Genomic DNA, 19679 nt, shown 5'->3' with positions numbered 1-19679 from the left:
GTTGTCGGAGGGTGTAACAACACTAACAGGGAGGGATTCAAGTTGCACCACTGGCCCGAAGATGCCAAAGTGTCTGCCGCCAGACCCCCATTGAATGTGCCGGAGTGTCTGCACATTTGACCGGCGATGCTAAGGCAGACATGGCACAGAGATGTATGGATAACCTGCAGATGCATTTGCAACGATAGTCAAGGAAATCACAAAGGGGAGTTTTGTTGATGTTGACTGCCAGCTAATCGATGCTAACATGCTACGCTAATCGATGCTAACATGCTATTTACCGGCGGTGCTAAAGCAGACATGGCACAGAGATGTATGGATAACCTGCAGATGCATTTGCAACGATAGTCAAGGAAATCACAAAGGTGAGTTTTGTTGATGTTGACTGCCAGCTAATCGATGCTAACATGCTACGCTAATCGATGCTAACATGCTATTTACCGGCGGTGCTAAAGCAGACATGGCACAGAGATGTATGGATAACCTGCAGATGCATTTGCAACGATAGTCAAGGAAATCACAAAGGTGAGTTTTGTTGATGTTGACTGCCAGCTAATCGATGCTAACATGCTACGCTAATCGATGCTAACATGCTATTTACCGGCGGTGCTAAAGCAGACATGGAACAGAGAAGTATGGATAACCTGTAGATGCGTTTGCAACTATATTACGTTTCCTTCCACCCACATTTAATGCGAAACAAACACTTACCAATCGACGGATTTAAGTTGCTCCAGTGTCAAAAGATGCGAAAGTCCTGATCGTTTGGTCCGCACATTTTACCGGCGATGCTAACGCAGCTATTCGGCCATGCTATGGCTATGAATAGCGTCAATAGCTATTCGCTCAATAGCTTCAGTTTCTTCTTCAATATTTTCATACTCCAACCATCCGTTTCAATACATGCGTAATCTGTTGAATCGCTTAAGTCGCTGAAATCCGAGTTTGAATTCGAGCTAATGTCACTATATCTTGCTGTGGTATTCCCATTGTTTGTTTACATTGGCAGCACTGTGTGAAGTCACAGGGAAATGGCCAGTGTCTTCGCAGAGAGCGAAAATAAGGCACTTTAAAGCTTTATTTATGGATATTCCGAGACCGGTAAAATTTTGAAAAAAATTTCAAAAAATACAACAAGCCACTGGGAACTGATTTTTATTGTTTTTAACCCTTTTGAAATTGTGATAATGTTCCCCTTTAAAAACATCGGAATCCGTCCCAATACAATCGCTTTTTTTTTTTTTCTAACTTTTTTTTTTTCTTCTAGTCCGTCGCTATCAATATCCTTAAACACGAATCTTTCATCCTCGCTCAAATTAATGGGGGAATTGTCGTTTTCTCGGTCCGAATAGCACTTTTTGTTGGAGCTTTCCATTATAAACAATGTGAGGATGTGAGGATCCATCAACATGTGACGTCATCGTCTGCGACTTCCGGTAGAGGCAGGGCTTTTCTCTTAGCACCGAAAGTTGCGAACTTTATCGTGGATGTTCTCTACTAAATCCTTTCAGCAAAAATATGGCAATATTGCGAAATGATCAAGTATGACACATAGAATGGACCTGCTATCCCCGTTTAAATAAGATCATCTCATTTCAGTAGGAAAGTGTAGCTGCCTTTATGATGTGCAGTGATGTTTTCTAATGACCGGAAGTTTTCAACTATATTAAGTCATTCAATGCTTGGAATCTGCATCATATACTAGTTACTATGGTCATCTAATTAGTTACTATGGTCATCTAATTAGTTGCTATGGTCATCTAATTAGTTGCTATGGTCATCTAATTAGTTACTATGGTCATGTAAATACTTACTATGGTCACTATGAGGTATCTCAGATTGTAGGTGGGGTTTTTTTCAGTATAATTGTTGCATTTTGGTTGCGTTTCGGTTGATTGTAAAATATGTGTCAATATTCAGCGTTTTATCATTCGTAGTTCAGGGTTTCCCGCTTTGTTGTTAAGGGTTGTTAACAAAGGGCCACCGCCTAAACTAAAGTCTTAAAAAAATGTATAAATTATATATATATATATATATATACATATACATATATATATACATATATACATATACATATACATACATATATATACTTATATATACATATATATATATACTTATATATTAATATACTTATATATACATATAGATAGATAGATAGATAGTACTTTATTGATTCCTTCAGGAGAGTTCCTTCAGGAAAATTAAAAAAATATACAAAGTATATATACATAAATATAATATATATACAATATAATATATATACAAAAAATATAAAGTATATATACATATATATTTACACACATATATATTTACACACATATATATACATATATACATAAATATATACATATATATACATACATATATACATATGCATATATATACACACATATATATATACACATATATATACATATATGTATATATATACATATACATATATACATATATACACATATACATATATATACATATATATAATGTTTTACTTATATATACATATATATATACTTATATATACATATATATACACACATATATATATATATATACATATATATATATATATATATACATATATATACATACATATATATACATAAATATATATATACATATATATACATACATATATATACATAAATATATATATATATATATGCATATATATACATATATATATACATATACATATATATATATATATATATACATATACATATATATATATATATATATACATATATATATATATATATATATATATACATATATTTATATACATATATATATATATACATATACACATATACATATATATATAATTTTTTTCTTTTTCCCTGTAAATTAAGCATGATGAGTTGGCCATATGTCAGCATATGGCCCCACTTTTAACTCTTTTTCAAACGCTTATTGCAAACGCTTATTTACAGTAAGTCATTAATTTGACTTAGTCATTATTTTGTCTTAGTAAGTCAATATTTACTAAGTCAAAATAATGACATACTTAGTATCTCAGGTAACAAGGACTGTTTTATTTTTACTTTACGGAAAAAATATCAATATATATATCGTACATTGCCACTTAACATACGGAGCGAAAAACACAACCCAAAAATTGTAGGCTTCTTCACGCGACGAAGCCGGCCTACTCCACCACAGTCTGTAGTCTATAGCCCCCCCCCCAGGCTGTGGTAAGATGGAAACGTGCTGGTGGCGACAGGCCAAATCTGTCATAAAGTCTTTAGTTATCAATCATTATTGTGAGGTTTTGTATTAGTCTTCCTAAAAATAAATATACCGCCCCCCAGACACACTCTTTTTTATCTAAATCTGGCCACCCCAGTAAAATAATTGCCCAGGCCTGCTCTAGAAGGAGGTTCCTGCCAGTTCAGTTTTCTAAGTAACACACTGAAATCCCTCCTGACTTGCGACAATTCCAGCTAAGAATACCGCAGCTGTAATTTAGAGTCGCGCTCTCATTAGGGAAAACGCTCCCCTGGCAGGAGCAGTTTGAGAGCAATTAGGCTGCCGGCGTGTCACGTCGTCTTTATTTGGCACGGACAGGCGCAAAAGGGCGTGAAGACTGGGAAGATCTGTCCTACCAAGGTGTCGTCGCTGCGCGCCACACTCATGTTGCTTCTGGACAGGAAGGAGCGGGACAGGCGGTTGCATAAGGAGATCAGTCGTACGGATTGCTGGGAAAGAGAGGAAAAATGGGTCAGGAATGTTTTTGTCTGCTGGATGTATTCTGACACTTTTGACTATAAAGTCAGGGATGGAACACAAGTGGGACCGGGGACAGAGATTCACCTTTGCCTTTCACACAGAACACACTTTGCATGAGGCAACGATTGCTTAATGCTCACAACACAACAGCACCCCCCCGCCCCCCATAGACATCTTCTAAGGCAGGGGTGCCCACACTTTTTCTGCAGGCGAGCTACTTTTCAATTGACCAACTCGAGGGGATCTACCTCATTTATATATATCATTTATATTTATTTATTTATGAAAGAGACATTTTTGTAAGCAAGTTAAATGTGTTTAATGATAATACAAGCATGTGTAACACATATAGATGTCTTTCTTTCACGAAGACAAGAATATAAGTTGGTGTATTACCTGATTCTGATGACTTGCATTGATTGGAATCAGACAGTAATGATGATAACGCCCACATTTTCAAATGGAGGCGTAAAAAAAGTTGTCCTTTCTGTACAATACCACATGAAAGTGGTTGGTTTTTGGCATCTAATTCATCCAGCTTCCATACACTTTACAAGAAAAACATTGGCGGCAAATTCCGTAGCTTGCTTGATTGACATTCACGGCACCCGAGGGTCTTGTGAGATGACGCTGGCTGCTGCCAGTTCATTATTATGAAAAAATGACCGAGAGGAAGGCGAGAAACACTTTTTATTTCAACAGACTTTCGCGCCGTCCCTTCCGTCAAAACTCTAAAGGCCGTCTGCACATTTCCTATCTTCACAATAAAAGCCCTGCTTCATGCTGCCTGCGCTAACAAAATAAGAGTCCCCGAAAACTGGCGTGCACAAGTGATGTGCACGCCAGCTTTCTGAGGGATCGCTTGTGCACGCCAGTTTTCCGAGACTCTGTATTTAGTTAGCGCAGGCAGCATGAAGCAGGGCTTTTATTGTGAAGATAGGAAATGTGCAGTCGGCCTTTAGAGTTTTGACGGAAGGTACGGCGCGAGAGTCTGTTGAAATAAAAAGTGTTTCTCGCCTTCCTCTCGGTCATATTTTCATAATAATGATCTTGCAGCAGCCAGCGTCATCTCACAAGACCCTCCGGTACCGTGAATGTCATTTAAGTGACGTCTTGGTGAAGATTGATGATCACTCATTTTTAGGTCTATTTTTTTTAAAAGCCTGGCTGGAGATCGACTGACACACCCCCCGCGGTCGACTGGTAGCTCGCGATCGACGTAACGGGCACCCCTGTTCTAAGGGTACGCAGCATCGAGCGCTACTGCCTACTGGCGCTGACGAGACGCGGGGCCGCCATCTTGGAGTGGTGATACGCTCCACTCACTGCAATTCATTCGGCAGGAGCAATGAACTGTGAGCGCATTTAATTCATCTTACCTTACAAAATCAGGCATGTGATTTGACCACAATGAAAAAGACTGAAAACATTTCCGGGGGTCTGGCGGTGCGAAGGCCCTGGTGCCCTGGTGGGGGGAGAACGAGGGCAACGCCCCCCGAAGCTCCTGGTTTTTCACCAATTTAACATGCTAAAATGAACAAAAACGGCACCATTTGAAGAAAATATTTTAACCTTTTTGGCTGAGAGAGCCATGAAAGCTAAATATTTCACAATGTATTTCCGTCGGAGCCATATAACATTTTTCAACACTGAATACAACTAAATGTGTGCATTTTTAAGTATGACCAACATTTGTAGACTTTAATAAGTCTCTTATTCTTTTTAACAACATTGGTATTATAAAAGTTAACCAATAATACATATAATACTTCTTACCATTAATGCGACATCTTGAACAGGTGCGGTAGAAAACGGATGGTTGGATTAAAATGCAAGCGAATGTTTTATAATTTGAACGTTATTTTTGAAACTGTGATTACCAGCGGAATTATTCATTACTTATCGCGTTAAGCAATGTCAGCTAAGATTGATCTGAGAGCCGGATGCAGTCATCTGGCTCTAGAGCCATAGGTTCCCTACCCCTGGTTTAAGCAATAGACACCTTTTTACCTGCACACTGCCTCCCGCTGTTTCCCACATCTACAAAGCGATTATCCACCTACTGATATGGAAGAGTATCACACGGTTACTCGGCATAGCTCGGTTGGTAGAGTGGCCGTGCTAGCAACCTGAGGGTTCCAGGTTCCATTCCCGCTTCCGCCATCCTAGTCACTGCCGTTGTGTCCTTGGGCAAGACACTTTACACACCTGCCCCCAGTGCCACCCACACTGGTTTAAATGTAACTTAGATATTGGGTGTCACTATGTAAAGCGCTTTGAGTCACTAGAGAAAAGCGCTATATTAATATAATTATCTGAGAGCCATATGTAGTCATCAAAAGAGCCACAGGTTCCCTACCCCTGGTTTAAAGAGAAATACACATACACAATATGGGTCATTCTCAAAATTTGCCTAGGTTTTGGTAATAAGCAGATTGCTCTAAAATAAAATTGCCTTTCATATTTGACCTGTGCAGGTTTGAAATAAATATTTCAATTCAATTTAATTCAAAATTCTATCATTACTATTAGTCCGATATTGTATTTATGGGTTAAAAAAATGATCAGTGGTGTAATATGTTTGCCAAGATTTATTACTATACAAAACATATTTTAAAGTTAAGACTATTACATGATATATGCTATCAGAAAGTAGCGTTAATTGTAAAATACATAACCAATAATAACAATTTCACAGTTTTAATGTATATGCCTAATTGCCTACAAGTTTAGTTATAAATATAACAAAATACCAAATGTGAACATTTCATTCTTTTCGCCAAAAAAGGATATAAATTTGTGAAAATAATTAAACATGTTTAGTATTATTTACTCATATTTGAAAATAGGAAATAATAATAATGTAAGGACACAAGTGTGAAAATATAATTAACTACACTGTCTGCAACTAAATTGGTTAATTGGGTGGATCTTTCCTCTCGATGTCTACGACAGTTGTCGATGTAAACAAAGGATGAAGTTCGTAAAGTTGGTTCACTTTCGTTTGACATCCAAAAGTACCAAGCTAGTGAAAAGTTTGTTTTCCTTGCTTCAAGTTGTTTCATATGTTTTGGGCGTTTCGCATGTACTTCCAAACCATTGAAACTTCGTGATCCATAGTCAATATTATCATGACACCACCTGCACAAAACTTTTCCGGGAAGATCGATTTTCCGAATAAAATCGCCGAACAAAGTCGTAACTTCCTTCTTCTCAACAGTATCAGTGATTTCCCTTTCCATCCAGTCCCATCGAAACTTATTTTTGACATGTTTATCAACTTCTTTTACTGGTAAAATCGTCCTTTCTCTTGAGAACCGACATTGTTTACATTTGGAAAATGCCGGTAGTAACGTCATTATTCATAACAGATGTCCTGATTGGTCACAAGGAACATATCGACCAATCAACTAAGCTACATCTCGATAATTTTTTTTCCTCCCCGAGATTAAAAAAGACGGAATTCCGACTTTAGACGGAAAAATCACAAGCCTGAGAATACCACTGATTTTCCCGCGCTTTTTTTGTCGTATGTGTAGCTATGATAAAGGACACATGTTTTGGCGTGTTTTATTATTCATAACTTCCCCTACATCTTTCGGTATTCCTTTTTTATCCGTAGTTATCATTATGTATAAGTATTATTGCATTTGAACAACTGTATTGTTGATAATAGAGGTACATTATTAGTATTGTTCATTGTTCAATAGTGCTATTTCTATTGGTATTTGTATTGCTCCAGTTGTAGTGTAAAATTATTCCATTCCCCTTTCTAACCACATTCTACACAGAGCCTGCTGACCAACGGCATCTCTGTCTTGACTGGAGCCTTCAATGCCTCGGACTGGGAGTCTCTCCAGAGAGCGGTGAGGACGGCGGAAAAGATTATCAGGACTCCTCTTCCTCCTATCCAGGAGATCGCAAAAAGCCGCTGCCTGACCAGGGCTCAGAAAATCTGCAAAGACTCCTCCCACCCCCACCAAGGACTGCTTTCACTGCTGGACTCGAGTAAGAGGTTCGGCAGCCTCCGTAGCAAGATACCTCCAGGTTCTGTAACAGCTTCTTCCCTCAGGCCGTAAGACTTTTGATTGATTGATACTTTTATTAGTAGATTGCACAGTACAGTACATATTCCGTACTATTGACCACTAAATGGTAACACCCGAATAAGTTTTTCAACTTGTTTAAGTCGGGGTCCACGTTAATCAATTCATGAACGCATCATAATTAAATTATACCCTCAACTCCCCCCAAAATGGATTAACTCACTGGAATAAAAAAAGACAATATAACACACACGCATGTGAAAAAGTGCAATGTATTTATCTGTGCAGTAATCTATTTATTTATACCTGCACCTTATTGCTTTTTTTTTTATCCTGCACTACCAAGAGCTAATGCAACGAAATTTCGTTCTTATTTGTACTGTAAAGTTCAAATTTAAATGACAATAAAAAGGAAGTCTAAGTCCATCCATCATCTTCCGCTTATCCGAGGTCGGGTCGCGGGGGCAGCAGCCTAAGCAGGGAAGCCCAGACTTCCCTATCTCCAGCCACTTCGTCTAGCTCTTCCCGGGGGATCCCGAGGCGTTCCCAGGCCAGCCGGGAGACATAGTCTTCCCAATGTGTCCTGGGTCTTCCCCGTGGCCTCCTACCAGCTGGACGTGCCCTAAACACATCCCTAGGGAGGCGTTCGGGTGGCATCCTGACCAGATGCCCCAACCACTTCATCTGGCTCCTCTCGATGTGGAGGAGCAGCGGCTTTACGTTGAGTTCCTCCTGGATGGCAGAGCTTCTCACCCTATCTTTAAGGGAGAGCCCCGCCACCCGGCGGAGGAAACTCATTTCGGCCGCTTGTACCCGTGATCTTATCCTTTCGGTCATGACCCAAAGCTCATGACCATAGGTGAGGATGGGAACGTAGATCGACCGGTAAATTGAGAGCTTTGCCTTCCGGCTCAGCTCCTTCTTCACCACAACGGATCGATACAACGTCCGCATTACTGAAGACGCCGCACCGATCCGCCTGTCGATCTCACGATCCACTCTTCCCCCACTCGTGAACAAGACTCCTAGGTACTTGAACTCCTCCACTTGGGGCAGGGTCTCCTCCCCAACCCGGAGATGGCACTCCACCCTTTTCCGGGCGAGAACCATGGACTCGGACTTGGAGGTGCTGATTCTCATTCCGGTCGCTTCACACTCGGCTGCGAACCGATCCAGTCTAAGTCTAAAGTGTAAAAATGCTCATTGTCATTTCTGTATTATTATTTATTTCCCTAACTGCTTCTTTGCTATCAGTTTTACGATCATTTGTACATTTTGTTGTTGTTGTTATTGTTTTGTTTGTCTCTGTCCAATCCCTCTCTTGTCCCCACAATTTCCCCCTCTGTCTTCCTTTTTTTTCCCTTTCCATCCCCTCCTGCTCCGGCCCGGCTGCACCAAATGATAATATAAATACATTTAATAAAGTCAAATTCAAATAAGGCAACAATAAGGTCGTACTTTTGCTTGTTGGCGGCTCCGATTTTAGTACTATTGAAGATCTTTGCTCCTTCTCAACTCTTCTCTTTTCACAAAATACAACCAATAGCACGTTAATGTTGAATCTTATTTGTGAAAAGAAATCCCCCGATAACTATTTTCAACAGTCCGCTCATTTGAGCAGGAAAACTCTGAACACGAACCCTTGTCAACAGTCAGTTTAGGCTGCTCGCCGGCTCCTCATCACCACTTCAAGATGGCGGCCGAATTTCTCACGTCACAGCAGCCAATGTTGCGTCTACTTTATAAGATGTCTATGGCACTCCCTCTCAGACGGGCATTATCCCGCCTCTGTTACCGCTCTGATAGTACTGATTCTGACAGGGGTCGGAGGTCGGGGGTGGGGTGGGGGGGGGATAAGTAGACCCTGCAATTTTCCACCATTGGTGCTCTTAATACCATTGTTGGTATAAATGGGGAACCGCCCAAAATATTGGTACTCAGTTGTAATACACTTTTCTACCACTTGTGGCAGTAATGACAATGTCAAACCAATAGGAGCATGGAGCTGAAATCAAACAAACGTTTCTCAAGCGCAAAAATTATGACTAAATTGTTGAAGCTGTATTTTTATTTGCACTTTATTCTATTGACAGTTTGTTTGAGGAACATGCATATTATTATTATTTATTATTATTTTGGAAATAATTAATTTAGCACTGTGTAATTGTATGTACATTTATTTTTCATTCCTTTTTTATGAGTCCCTCCTTATGCAGAATATTTAATTAGTATTTATTCTTGTAGTCAGCCTGACTTAAGCCTTGATTGCAATGTTTGTGTTTAACAAATGCTTTCATATTATTTGACAAGGTTGTAAAAATATAAGTATTTTTTTGTTATTAAATACGGTTAAAAAAAAAAGGAAGATTACTGATTCAGTGTTAATAATTGAGTGGGACCTGGGCCCCTGTGTAGTGGAAAAGTTGGACCCCCCAGGTCAAAAGGGTCAAGAACCCCTAGTTTATACATACAGCGACTGTAAAAGGAAAAGCAATTTCTGCCATATTCCTGCTTGCTGTTCTGTATGAAAAGCACGGACATGGAATGTGTGGCCAAAAGGGTTTATGACGTCGGAACAGACAGCTGTGTGAAAGGGAATAGCCAAATTAGAGACGTTTAGTACTGCCAAATTATTTTTTAATGTAATGACAAGTTGACGCTGCTGCGTGAGCGACGCACACAACTTACCTTCCATTTTCTGCGAGCGGCAAACTTCTTGAACTTCTCCATGTTGACAGCCGACTCCTTTCGGCTCAGCGCTTGTTGTGTGTCTTTTGGCTGGTTGAAACAACGCAAAGACACACAATTAACTAAAACCCAGCAGTTCTAATCAACAGAAAGTGTTTAGCAATTAACGCAAAGTGGCATTTTGAAGTGTTCCGCATTAGGGATGACCGAAATGCTGTAAAATGTAATGTCGGAAATTATCGATATCGGTTTCAAAATGATCTGTATCGGTTTCAAAAAGAAAAAGTGTATGACTTTTTAAAACGCCGCAGTGTAAAGAGCGCCAATAAAACTTCGAGGCACTGCCTTTGCGTGCCGGCCCAGTCACATAATACAGTATATGCGGCTTTCACACACACAAGTGAAGGCAGGGCATACTTGGTCAACAGCTATACATGTCACACTGAGGGTGGCCGTATAAACAATTTGAAAACTGTTACAAATATGCGCCACACTGTGAACCCACACCAAACAAGAATGACAAACACATTTCGGGAGAACTTCCGCACCTGACACAACATCTTCCTCCTCACCTTCATCTTCTTCTTCCTACTCACCTTCACGTTCACCTTCCTCCTCACCTTCATCTTCCTCCTCACCTTCACGTTCACCTTCCTCCTAACCTTCATCTTCCTCCTCACCTTCTTCTTCCACCTCCTCACCTTCATCTTCCCCCTAACCTTTCTCTTCATCTTCCTCCTCACCCTCACTTTCCTCCTCACTTTAATCTTCCTCCTCCTCACCTTAATCTTCCTCCTCACCTTCATCTTCCTCCTCATTCATCTTCCTTCACCTTTTTCTTAATCTTCCTCCTCACCTTCACGTTCACCTTCCTCCTCACCTTCATCTTCCTCCTCACCTTCTTCTTCCACCTCCTCACCTTCATATTCCCCCTCACCTTTCTCTTCATCTTCCTCCTCACCCTCACCTTCCTCCTCACCCTCACCTTCCTCCTCACTTTGATCTTCCTCCTCACCTTCATCTTCCTCCTCACTTTAATCTTCCTCCTCCTCACCTTAATCGTCCTCCTCACCTTCATCTTCCTCCTCACCTTCATCTTGTTTCACCTTTTTCTTCATCTTCCTCCTCACCTTCACGTTCACCTTCCTCCTCACCTTCACCTTCATCTTCCTCCTCACATTCATCTTCTTTCACCTTCTTCTTCATCTTCCTACTCACCTTCATCTTCCTCCTCACCTTCTTCTTCCACCTCCTCACCTTCATCTTCCTCCTCACCTTCCTCTTCATCTTACTCCTCACCTTAAACCCCATCTTCCTCCTGACCTTTCTCTTCATCTTCCTCCTCACCTTAATCTTCCTCCTCTTCACCTTCATCTTCCTCCTCACCTTCACCTTCCTCCTCACCTTCTTTTTCATCTTCCTCCTCACATTCATCTTCCTTTTCACCTTCTTCTTCATCTTCCTCCTCACCTTCACATTCACTTTCCTCCTCACCTTCATCTTCCTCCTCACCTTTTTCTTCCTCCTCACCTTCCTCTTCCTCCTCACCTTAGTCTCCTCTTCCTCCTCACCTTTTTCTTCCTCCTCGCCTTCCTCTTCCTCCTCACCTTCCTCTGCTCTTCCTCCTCACCTTCCTCTCCTCTTCCTCCTCACCTTTTTCTTCCTCCTCACCTTAGTCTCTTCTTCCTTGCCTTCCTCTTCCTCCTCACCTTCCTCTGCTCTTCCTCCTCACCTTCCTCTCCTCTTCCTCCTCACCTTTTTCTTCCTCCTCACCTTCCTCTTCCACCTCGCCCTCACCTTCCTCCTCACTTTAATCTTCCTCCTCCTCACCTTAATCTTCCTCCTCACCTTCATCTTCCTCCTCACCTTCATCTTCCTCCTCACATTCATCTTCCTTCACCTTCTTCTTCATCTTCCGACTCAGCTTCATCTTCCTCCTCACCTTCTTCTTCCACCTCCTCACCTTCATATTCCTCCTCACCCTCACCTTCCACCTCACCCTCACCTTCCTCCTCACCCTCACCCTCCTCCTCACCTTCATCTTCCTCCTCACCCTCACCTTCTACCTCACCCTCACCTTCCTCCTCACTTTAATCTTCCTCCTCCTCACCTTAATCTTCCTCCTCACCTTCATCTTCCTCCTCACAGTCATCTTCCTTCACCTTCTTCAACTTCCTCCTCACTTTCTTCTTCCACCTCCTCACCTTCATCTTCCTCCTCACCTTCATCTTCCTCCTCACCTTCCTCTTCCTCCTCACCTTCCTCTTCATCTTACTCCTCACCTTAAACTCCATCTTCCTCCCGACCTTTCTCTTCATCTTCCTCTTCCTCACCTTAATCTTCCTCCTCTTCACCTTCATCTTCCTCCTCACCTTCTTTTTCATCTTCCTCCTCACATTCATCTTCCTTTTCACCTTCTTCTTCATCTTCCTCCTCACCCTCTTTTTCATCTTCCTCCTCACATTCATCTTCCTTTTCACCTTCTTCTTCATCTTCCTCCTCACCTTCACATTCACCTTCCTCCTCACCTTCATCTTCCTCCTCTTCACCTTCATCTTCCTCCTCACCTTCCTCCGCACCTTCTTTTTCATCTTCCTCCTCACATTCATCTTCCTTTTCACCTTCTTCTTCATCTTCCTCCTCACATTCATCTTCCTTTTCACCTTCTTCTTCATCTTCCTCCTCACCTTCACATTCACCTTCCTCCTCACCTTCATATTCCTCCTCACCTTTCTCCCCTCTTCCTCCTCACCTTTTTCTTCCTCCTCACCTTCCTCTTCCTCCTCATCTTAGTCTCCTCTTCCTCCTCACCTTTTTCTTCCTCCTCGCCTTCCTCTTCCTCCTCACCTTTTTCTTCCTCCTCACCTTCCTCTTCCTCCTCACCTTAGTCTCCTCTTCCTCCTCACCTGCCTCTTCCTCCTCACCTTCCTCTGCTCTTCCTCCTCACCTTCCTCTCCTCTTCCTCCTCACCTTTTTCTTCCTCCTCACCTTCCTCTTCCTCCTCACCTTCCTCCCCTCTTCCTCCTCACCTTTTTCTTCCTCCTCACCTTCCTCTTCCTCCTCACCTTAGTCTCCTCTTCCTCCTCACCTTTTTCTTCCTCCTCGCCTTCCTCTTCCTCCTCACCTTCCTCTTCCTCCTCACCTTAGTCTCCTCTTCCTCCTCACCTGCCTCTTCCTCCTCACCTTCCTCTGCTCTTCCTCCTCACCTTCCTCTCCTCTTCCTCCTCACCTTTTTCTTCCTCCTCACCTTCCTCTTCCTCCTCACCTTCCTCTCCTCTTCCTCCTTCAATCATCCTTTTATCTCCACTGTTTTTCATTTGCTCCTCTCATGAGTGCTCTCATCTTCCTCTCATGCTAACACCTCAAACGTGTCTCAATGAGGGACTTGACATGCTAACACACACATGGATCCAAGGTATAATAATGTCTTCTCTGGTGTCTTCTCGCACTTTGAGTACCTTGAAGGTAGAAAAAGCGCTACACAAGTATAACCCATTTATTTATAACCCATACAAAAATATCCACAACATGGCAGTGACTGTATTGGAATTATTCTTTTTATAAATAATACCTAGGAAGGTGTGCAGAGTACTGGTGTTATTTTGTACCTGTTCCTAATTGGGTCCGTCTAAAAGTATCTACCTCTGCATGCACTTTAAAATGTTGCTACTCAGTTGTCACACTTTCATTACTGTTGTCAAATTTCTCCTCTGCACGATGACAACATTGGTTCTCTTGATGCTCTATTATGCAATATACTATGTGGTCTTTTTGAAATCATTTTAATAAGTTGAATAAATAACAGTTACATATAAAACTGTTTTTTAACAGCCTCTCTCCTATTTGCGCTTTCTGTAAATAAACACCCGCAGTATATTAAGAGCTTTTGCAGTATTTACAATAACGTTAAAAGGGATAAGTCAAAGGTCTGACCTTGATCCAGGGGTGCTGAAGGCTGTCCTGAATCGTCATCCTCTTTCTGTAAAAAAAACAAAAAACACTTTGACATTTAAGCTGTCCGCCGCCAATATGTACGTCTAAGGGGGAGGGTTCACGCATACTTGGGGTCTTTCACCAGAAGCCTGGCGATAAAGTCTTTGGCCAGAAGGCTGGTGCCGCTGAAGAACTCCTCGTCGAAGGTGTAGTCGACGGCCGACACGTTGGCCAGCGTCTCCTGTTTGTTTTCGCCCAAGAAGGGCGACGCGCCGCTCAGCCTGGAATTAGCAGACAAAACAACATCTTTTTATTGGAATGCACCTCGACAGGCATTTTTACAAAAGCCAAAAGCAGTGAAGTTGGCACGTTGTGTGAATGGTAAATAAAAACAGAATGCAATGATTTGCAAATCCTTTTTAACTTATATTCAACTGAAAAGACTGTAAAGACAAGATACTTATTGCTCCAACTAAGAAACTTCATATTGTTTTTGCAAAAATTCATTAACTTAGAATTTAATGGCAGCAACACATTGCAAAAAAGTTGGCACGGGGGCATTTTTACCACTGTGTTACATGGCCTTTCCTTTCAACAACACTCAATAAACGTTTGGGAACTGAGGAGACCCATTTTCTGAAGCTTTTCTGATGGAATTCTTTCCCATTCTTGCTTCATTCCGGGGTCTCAGGTCTGGACTACAGGCAGGCCAGTCTAGTACCCGCACTCTTTTACTACAAAGCCACGCTGCTGTAACACGTGGCTTGGCATTGTCTTGCTGAAATAAGCAGGGGCGTCCATGATACCGTTGCTTGGATGACAACATATGTTGTTCCAAAACCTGTATGTACCTTTCAGCATTAATGGTGCCTTCACAAATATGTAAGTTACCCATGCCTTGGGCACTAATTCACCCCCATACCATCACAGATGCCGGCTTTTGAACTTTGCGCCTATAACAGTCCGGGTGGTTATTTTCGTCTTTGGTCCGGAGGACACAACGTCCATCCATCCATCCATCCATTTTCTACCGCTTATTCCCTTTCAGGGTCGCGGGGGGTGCTGGCGCCTATCTCAGCTACAATCGGGCGTAAGGCGGGGTACACCCTGGACAAGTCGCCACCTCATCGCAGGGCCAACACAGATAGACAGACAACATTCACACTCACATTCACCAAAGTTTCCAAAAACAATTTGAAATGTGGACTCGTCAGACCACAGAACACTTTTTTTTTTACCTTGCATCTGTCCGTCTTAGATGAGTTTGGGCCCAGCGAAGCCGGCAACGTTTCTGGGTGTTGTTGATAAATAGCTTTCGCTTTGCATAGTAGAGTTTTAAATTGCACTTGCAGATGTAGCGACGAACTGTAGTTACTGACACTGGTTTTCTAAAGTGTTCCTGACCACATGTGCTGATATCCTTTACACACAGATGTCGCTTTTTGATGCAGTACCGCCTGAGGGATCGAAGGTCACGGGCCTTTCCGCTTAAGTGCAGTGATTTGTCCAGATTCTCTGAACCTTTGGATGATATTACGGACCCTGGATGGTGAAATCCCTAAATTCCTTCCAACAGCTCATTGAGAAATGTTGTTCTTAAACTGTTGGACAATCTGCTCACACATTTGTTCACAAAGCGGTGACCCTCGCCGCATCCTTGTTTGTGAATGACTGAGCATTTCATGGAAGCTGCTTTTACACCCAATACTGGCAACCACCTGTTCCCAATTAGCCTGTTCACCTGTGGGATGTTCCAGAAAAAAAGCACCCTTACTTTCAATACAACACAAAAATTTGTAATGCTTGACATCCTGAGAAAAAAACCCTAATCCTACGAGAAAAAAGTGGTAATGTGATGGACAAATTGACAAGCGATGTTCTGGTTTGCTTCCTTAGAACTTTCATTTTTCCAAAAAAAAGGTTGCATTATATGAAAATAATAATAATAATAATAATAATAAGAGAACACAATTCTACTCTCATTGACAGGACAGCCTAACATCATTTACAATGCTTATATAAGCTTATATAAACATCCATCCATCCATCCATTTCCTACCGCTTATTCCCTTTCGGGGTCGTGGGGGGCGCTGGCGCCTATCTCAGCTACAATCGGGCGGAAGGCAGGGTACGCCCTGGACAAGTCGCCACCTCATCGCAGGGCCAACACAGATAGACAGACAACATTCACACATATGTTTTAATTTTTTTTTAATGCAGTCTAACTTGTAAAATACGGCAAGTAAGAGGTGGCCAACAAGGCAGTGATATTCTTATTATGAGCGGTAACGCAGACAAACTATTATTAGCCGCACCGGGATCACAGAGAGCCAACTCCCTTGCTGCTATATGGACATATTGAGCCGGTGAGCTGCTGCATCGCCTCCGAGTTGGATAGTAGAAACTTGCGACTATAAACCAAGAAATTGGTCAACTTAAACCTTTAACTTAGAGACATGAAAACATGTTTGTTTGCGGCAACTTTTGTTTTTAACCCTTAATGAGGATAATGATTAATTCTTCATCTAAATGGGAAAATATAAACGCCCGAGCAGTCGGCATTCTAGTCAGCGCAGACATTGTACAGTAAGTGATTGTTTTATTGTGCTCGTAGTTAATATTTCTTTTATAGCACTTAATAATACTGCTACATGATGCTTAGTGTTCCACTAAAGCTAGATCAGTTTACCACACAGCTTCTAAAACTTGATTCTCATCCTCTTTATATTCAGGCTCAAAAAATATAATAATTTGTTTAAAATGAATCTTTGTTGTCTCCCATGTTATCTGCCGTGATTAGTAGTCTTGCTGTTGTTGAAGGAAAAAGTGAGCGTTGTGATGCCGCCCTATGCTTAAAAAATGGGCAAAATATGTAAATATAACATGTCAATATGAATGTGTCTGTTACTCCATATATACTTACAGCATGTACAGTACAGGCCAAAAGTTTGGACTCACCTTCTCATTCAATGCGTTTTCTTTATTTTCACGACTATTTACATTGTAGATTGTCACTGAAGGCATCAAAAGTATGAATGTACTTTAACAAAAAAAAAAAAGGTGAAATAACTCTTGGCATTCTCTCGACGAGCTTGAAGCACACCTGTGAAGTGAAAACCATGTCAGACCTCTTGAAACTCATTGAGAGAATGCCTAGAGCAGGGGTGCCCACACTTTTTCTGCAGGCGAGCTACTTTTCAAATTAACCAACTCGAGGGGATCTACCTCATTTATATATATCATTTATATTTATTTATTTATGAAAGAGACATTTTTGTAAACAAGTTAAATGTGTTTAATGATAATACAAGCATGTGTAACACATATAGATGTCTTTCTTTCACGAAGACAAGAATATAAGTTGGTGTATTACCTGATTCTGATGACTTGCATTGATTGGAATCAGACAGTAATGATGATAACGCCCACATTTTCAAATGGAGGAGAAAAAAAAGTTGTCCTTTCTGTACAATACCACATGAAAGTGGTTGGTTTTTGGCATCTAATTCATCCAGCTTCCATACACTTTACAAGAAAAACATTGGCGGCAAATTCCGTAGCTTGCTTGATTGACATTCACGGCACCGGAGGGTCTTGTGAGATGACGCTGGCTGCTGCCAGTTCATTATTATGAAAAAATGACAGAGAGGAAGGCGAGAAACACTTTTTATTTCAACAGACTTTCGTCAAAACTCTAAAGGCCGACTGCACATTTCCTATCTTCACAATAAAAGCCCTGCTTCATGCTGCCTGCGCTAACAAAATAAGAGTCTCGGAAAGCTGGCGTGCACAAGCGATGTGCACGCCAGCTTTCTGAGGGATCGCTTGTGCACGCCAGTTTTCCGAGACTCTGTATTTAGTTAGCGCAGGCAGCATGAAGCAGGGCTTTTATTGTGAAGATAGGAAATGTGCAGTCGGCCTTTAGAGTTTTGACGGAAGGTACGGCGCGAGAGTCTGTTGAAATAAAAAGTGTTTCTCGCCTTCCTCTCGGTCATATTTTCATAATAATGATCTTGCAGCAGCCAGCGTCATCTCACAAGACCCTCCGGTACCGTGAATGTCATTTAAGTGACGTCTTGGTGAAGATTGATGATCACTCATTTTTAGGTCTATTTTTTTTAAAAGCCTGGCTGGAGATCGACTGACACACCCCCCGCGGTCGACTGGTAGCTCGCGATCGACGTAATGGGCACCCCTGCTGTAGAGTGTGCAAAGCAGAAATCAGAGCAAAGGGTGGCTATTTTGAAGAAACTTGAATACAAAAAGTGTTTTTGGTTATTTTACCTTTTTTTGTAAAGTACATAACTCCACATGTGTTCATTCATAGTTTTGATGTGACAATCTACAATGTAAATAGTCATGAAAATAAAGACAACGCATTGAATGAGAAGGTGTCCATATTTTTGGTCTGTATCGAATATTTCATTTCATTTTTATTTATCTCATTCATTGATGTGCATTTAGAACGATAAAAAATTATGTCACAATTATACAATTTAAATTCACACAATTCCTGAGAAGGAGCAGGATGAAGAACATCTTATAATTTCCTACTTCCTTTGACATAATACATTATCTTACTTCATGAATATCATTTAAGCCGACACATATATCCAAATGTGAAGTGAAGTGAATTATATTTATATAGCGCTTTTCTCTAGTGACTCAAAGCGCTTTACATAGTGAAACCCAATATCTAAGTTTCCATTTAAACCAGTGTGGGTGGCACTGGGAGCAGGTGGGTAAAGTGCCTTGCCCAAGGACACAACGGCAGTGACCAGGATGACGGAAGCGGGAATTGAACCCGCAACCCTCAAGTTGCTGGCACGGCCACTCTACCAACCGAGCTATGCCACAATTTTGTGACAAATAAAAACAAATGTGATGAAAGAATCAAAAACAAAAAACACAAGAAAAAAAGTGCAAAAACTTCATAAAGTATAAACCAAACCAAGAAAATAATAGTAGTAATATACATCTCACGGAATGATAGAGAGCGAATACAAAACCAGACAAAAAAATAAGTAAAATAATAAATAAAAAACAAAATGTAAAACACTTATGGCTGTCCATACGATCTTATTGTTCTATCTTTATATATATTTTTTCAATTGGAATATATTTTTACAGTTTTTTATCTCGTTTTAAAGAGAATTCCACAATTTTAAAGTTGTCCTGGAATATTGTTGTTTGAAATGACCTTTTCTTCTATGCTCTGTATTCTCAGAAGTGATGACAAATCCATCCATCCATCCATTTTCTACCGCTTATTCCCTTTTG

At 41.0% G+C, this 19679-nt stretch overlaps 1 protein-coding gene across 1 annotated transcript in view; it reads right to left on the bottom strand.

Moving 5' to 3' along the window:
• The window catches only part of dapk1 (death-associated protein kinase 1), a 233826-nt gene that overhangs the window by 70633 nt on the left and 143514 nt on the right, over positions 1-19679 (bottom strand). The window contains exons 8-11 of the mRNA XM_061896021.1: positions 14528-14680; positions 14400-14445; positions 10467-10556; positions 3609-3701 (exon numbers count right to left, since the gene is read on the bottom strand). Coding sequence (XP_061752005.1) covers positions 3609-3701; positions 10467-10556; positions 14400-14445; positions 14528-14680 — 382 coding nt within the window. The remainder of the gene's footprint in view (positions 1-3608; positions 3702-10466; positions 10557-14399; positions 14446-14527; positions 14681-19679) is intronic.

This window comes from Nerophis ophidion, linkage group LG01 (assembly GCF_033978795.1).
Source record: "Nerophis ophidion isolate RoL-2023_Sa linkage group LG01, RoL_Noph_v1.0, whole genome shotgun sequence".
Classification (NCBI taxonomy): domain Eukaryota; kingdom Metazoa; phylum Chordata; class Actinopteri; order Syngnathiformes; family Syngnathidae; genus Nerophis; species Nerophis ophidion.
This window is presented reverse-complemented; position numbering and strand designations above follow the sequence as displayed.